The sequence below is a fragment of the Arachis ipaensis genome, chromosome B1 (genome assembly GCF_059453495.1).
Source record: "Arachis ipaensis isolate K30076 ecotype BB chromosome B1, ASM5945349v1, whole genome shotgun sequence".
Taxonomy (NCBI): domain Eukaryota; kingdom Viridiplantae; phylum Streptophyta; class Magnoliopsida; order Fabales; family Fabaceae; genus Arachis; species Arachis ipaensis.
The window spans coordinates 108,664,044-108,668,487 of NC_142436.1; the positions used below are offsets into that span (position 1 = coordinate 108,664,044).

The window sequence follows — 4,444 nt, forward strand, 5'->3', positions numbered from 1 at the left end:
GCTTCCTATACTTTTGCAAATCCTAGACATTGTGGAAGTAGCATCTTAACTCCAAATGTCAATGCAAACAATTTTGAACTAAAGCCACAACTCATCATTTTGGTTCAAAACAATTGCTCTTTTGGTGGAGGACCACTTGAAGATCCGAACCAACACCTATTCACCTTCTTGAGGATTTGTAACACTGTTAAAACTAATGGTGTGCCTCCTGACAGCTACAAGCTATTGCTATTCCCATTTTCTCTCAGAGACAAGGCCACTTAATGGTTGGAATCCTTTCCAAGAGACAGCATCAACAATTGGGATGATCTGGTAACCAAGTTCCTTGCCAAATTTTACCCACCTCAAAGGATCATAAGGTTGAAGACTGAGGTACAAACATTTACACAAATGGAGGCTGAACCCATCCATGAGGCATGGGAGAGATACAAGGCTCTAATCAGGAAATGTCCTCCTGAAATGTTCACTGAGTGGGATAAGCTGCAGAATTTCTATGAGGGCTTAACATTGAAATCTCAAGAAGCTTTGGATCATTCAGCTGGAGGTTCCTTGCAACTCATGAAAACTGCAGAGGAAGCTCAAAATCTCATTGATATGGTGGCTAACAACCAATATTTCTTTGCTCATCAAAGAAACCGCCAACCATCACAAAGAAGAGGAGTAATGGAGCTAGAAGGAGTGGACTCAATCTTGGCTCAAAACAAGATGATGCAGCAGCAAATTCAACAACAATTTGAACAAATGGCCAAGAGGATTGATAGTCTCCAAGTTGCAGCAGTTAACACTAGCCAACCATCAACCACATGGGGACAGAATGAAGAAACTCAAGAAGAACAACAACAAGAGCAAGTACAGTATATGCACAACCAAGGACCAAATGAAGTGTATGGTGATACATACAATCCATCCTGGAAGAACCACCCAAACCTCAGATGGGGAGATAATCATACCCAAAACCAACAACCATGGCAGAGGAACTCAAACCAAAACAACCCAAGAAGCAACCAAAACCACAACCAGCAGCAGACTAACCAAAACCCCTACAGAAAACCTCAAAACAACTACCCCAACCCCAACCAGTACCAAACTAATAACCAACCCACCAACCAAAATGCCTACCATCCACCACCCACATCTCATAACCCACCTCAAGTATCACCTGAAGCCCAAAGAATCACTAACTTGGAGGCCGTGATAGACAAAATGTTGAAACACCAGGAAATGACAACCAAGAACCATGAAGCATCCCTGAAGAGCCTAGAGAGACAGATGGGGCAAATCTCCAAGCAGATTTCTCTTGAGAGACCCTCAAGCTCTCTGCCGAGTGACACAATTCCAAATCCTAAGGAAGAATGCAAGGCGATACAATTAAGGAGTGGGAGAACATTGATGAGCAATAATGACACTACAAAGAAGCAAGCAGAGAGCAGCAAAAGTGCAATAGAAGATGAGGAGCAAACAAAGGAAGATGAAGCCAAGAATCAAGTTGTAATGCCAAACAAGAGCACTGAGAAACTCAAAGAAAAGGATAACCAGTCACACGGTTCAAAAGAAGTAACTCAGGGACAGCAGCAACTAGGAAAGAACATCACACCTCCACTGCCATATCCCCAGAGGTTCAACAAAGAAACCAAGGACCAGCATTTTCACAAGTTCCTTGAGACTTTCAAAAAGCTGGAAATCAATATTCCTTTTGCTGAAGCACTTGAGCAAATGCCTCTGTATGCCAAGTTTTTGAAGGAGCTCATCAACAAGAAAAGAAGTTGGGATGAGAAGGAAACCATACTGCTCACTGAGGAATGCAGGGCTTTGATTCAAAAAGGGCTTCCCCCTAAGCTTGAAGATCCAGGGAGCTTTTTGCTACCTTGCACCATTGGGGAATTAACCATCACTAAAGCAATGTGCGATCTAGGAGCAAGTATCAACTTAATACCATCCTCCTTGGTAAAAAAGCTGCATATAGAGGAAGTTAAACCAGTACAGATATCTCTAGAGCTAGTAGATAAGTCAACAGTATACCCCAGGGGTATGATTGAAAACCTGCTGGTCAAGGTGGACAATTTCATATACCCTGCAGATTTTGTGGTTCTGGATTCAGATGGGGATGATGGTGATTCTATTATACTGGGAAGGCCATTCTTGGCCACTGCTAGAGCTATCATAGACATAGAGGAAGGAGAATTAACTCTCAAAATGCATGACAAGAGTGTCACTCTGAAGGTGTTACCAGAAGCACAGTTTGGTAATGAGAAGAAAAACTATATGGAACTTGACAAGGAAGAATCTCTGTTAAGGGAAGAAAGCAACAAGGCGATTCACAACAACATCCCAAAGCAAAAGATTGTGCAAACTGATGAAGAAGTCCAAGAGAATATGGGAGTATTAGCCACTGAAAGGATGAAAAATCCCCAAGGTAAGCCTACGGCCAGAAAAGAAAGGTCAACGAAAGAAAGGATGAAACGCAGAAACAAAATAAAAAGGGGTTGGAAGAACAGGAAGATTCCAACAGAGGGGCTTTCCAAAGGTGACAAAGTGCAACTGACATATCAACAGCTGGGAGCAAGCCAACAGACTGATGACTATTACACTGTCAGCAACATACTCTCATTAGAGCACGCTGAAATTGAACACCAGAGAACAAAGAGGAGCATCACAGTCAGGGGAGACAAGTTCAGACACTACAATCCTCAACCACCATAAAAGAAAGCTCCAATGTCAAGCTAGTGACAGTAAAAGAGCGCTTGTTGGGAGGCAACCCAACCTGAGGTAGTTTTCTTTTCATAGCTTTTTCAATAAGAATGTTGAATAATTGATATGTATTGCAAGGAGTTAAGTTTGGTGTTGCACACCAAAAACAACTTAAGGGAGAATGGAGGATTCTAAGTTTGGTGTTCCACCAAAACCTCATTCAAAAGCACATTCTAACTTCCTGCACATTGTTAGTTCCAAGCAATCGAACAGATTATTCAACCACTTAACTGCTTTTTAGTCTTAACTTCATAACCTTTAGCAAAGACACAAGATTTTGCCTAGAGTTAACCCGCTGTATCCAGAGAAGTGGCAAGAACTTAAGTTTGGTGTTCCCACACCAAATTAAATCCACAAGCCACATTCAATTCATGCATACTAACTGGTCATCTAAGGGCTTGAGAAGCAAGCAACTTTTGAGAATTATGCAGGGAATTCACCACCATTTGAAGACACTATGTATCATAACTCAAAAGGGCACAACAGAAGGAAGGACAAAGGAACTGCAAACCAATAGGTTGTATTTATACTTAACTCTTACTGTTGAAAAATGTTTTGACTTGTGTTTTGTTAAAGTGTTCATCTAATACAAGTAGAATCACTCTTAAAATAAGTAAGCTAGTCTATGTGTGTGCTTGTGTGTTTACTTTCACTGAACAAAAAGCATGATTTGTCCCCTGCATTTTCAATTCAATAAAAGAAATGTTTGAATGTGAAGTGAGATAGTTCTCTGTTAGATAGAAGTACAATAAAAGTAAGTGGTGGTGTGTGTGTAATTGTATAATAGCTCACTTTAATGAATAAGAACACTAGGATGTCTCCTCTTAAGTAGAAAGTAGCTACTGTCTATGAATCTCAATCGAATAAAAATCCTTGGTTAGAAAGAAAAACAAAAAGAAAGAAAAAAAGGGGAGAAAAAGAAATAGCCAAAAAGTGGCAGAACAAAAGAAAAACAAAAAGAAACAAAGCTGGACACCAATAGCTTGAACCTTAGAATATATGCCTGTGGTGTCTTTGTATTAGGATCTGCTTGGATTATTAAGCTCTTTGGAGTGCATCAATACTTGATGACTTGGGTTAACTAACCCGGGATCATCAGTTGAAAGTCCACTATCAAGAGCAACCTAACTACAAGGCATTTAGTAGTCCAAAGAGGTGCTGGGCATCAATGTTCTAAGAAGGAATGTGAGCCAAGTGTCTATAGTGAATAATGTGTCAAGTATAAAGAAAAGGAAATGAACTTGCTACACATGACACTCAAATAAAGCTTATGAACAAGATAATAGCCAAGGATAAAGGAATAATGAGAGGTCATAGCAGTATGTTACTTGAAGCTTGAAGGAGGCTTTCTAGGCTTAAGAGTCAATAAGAGGTGAGTGTGTACATATCCACATAAAACCCCATGGACTACCAATAACACTCTACTAGCATGAACATCCTCTTCCATTTCATTCTTTCTTCTCAATAAATCATTTCTTGCTTGGGGACAAGCAAGCTTTAAGTTTGGTGTTGTGATGACAAGTCATCTTAGCCTAGTTTCACTATCCTTTTTCTTTTGTTTTCAATTGAATTATGCACTTTCTTGAGCCAAAAGCAAGCCAATTGGGTAGATTTTCATGTTTCCTTTGATTTAATCAACCATGTATGAATTCATGCTATTTCATGAGGTTTTATGCTATAATTGTCATATATTATG

The 4,444-nt window shown here is 39.9% G+C and overlaps 1 protein-coding gene across 1 annotated transcript; it reads left to right on the forward strand.

Moving 5' to 3' along the window:
- The first annotated feature begins 381 nt into the window (after positions 1–381).
- On the forward strand, positions 382–2,700 carry LOC148577857 (uncharacterized). The gene has a single exon (XM_088499300.1). It carries the CDS (start codon positions 391–393, stop codon positions 2,698–2,700), a length of 2,310 nt encoding a protein of 769 aa, XP_088355426.1. The 5' UTR covers positions 382–390.
- Positions 2,701–4,444: the final 1,744 nt, after the last annotated feature.

Coding starts and splice junctions, on each gene's coding strand:
- LOC148577857 (XM_088499300.1), top strand. CDS start 391: ATGGAGGCTGAACCCATCCATGAGGCATGGGAGAGATACAAGGCTCTA.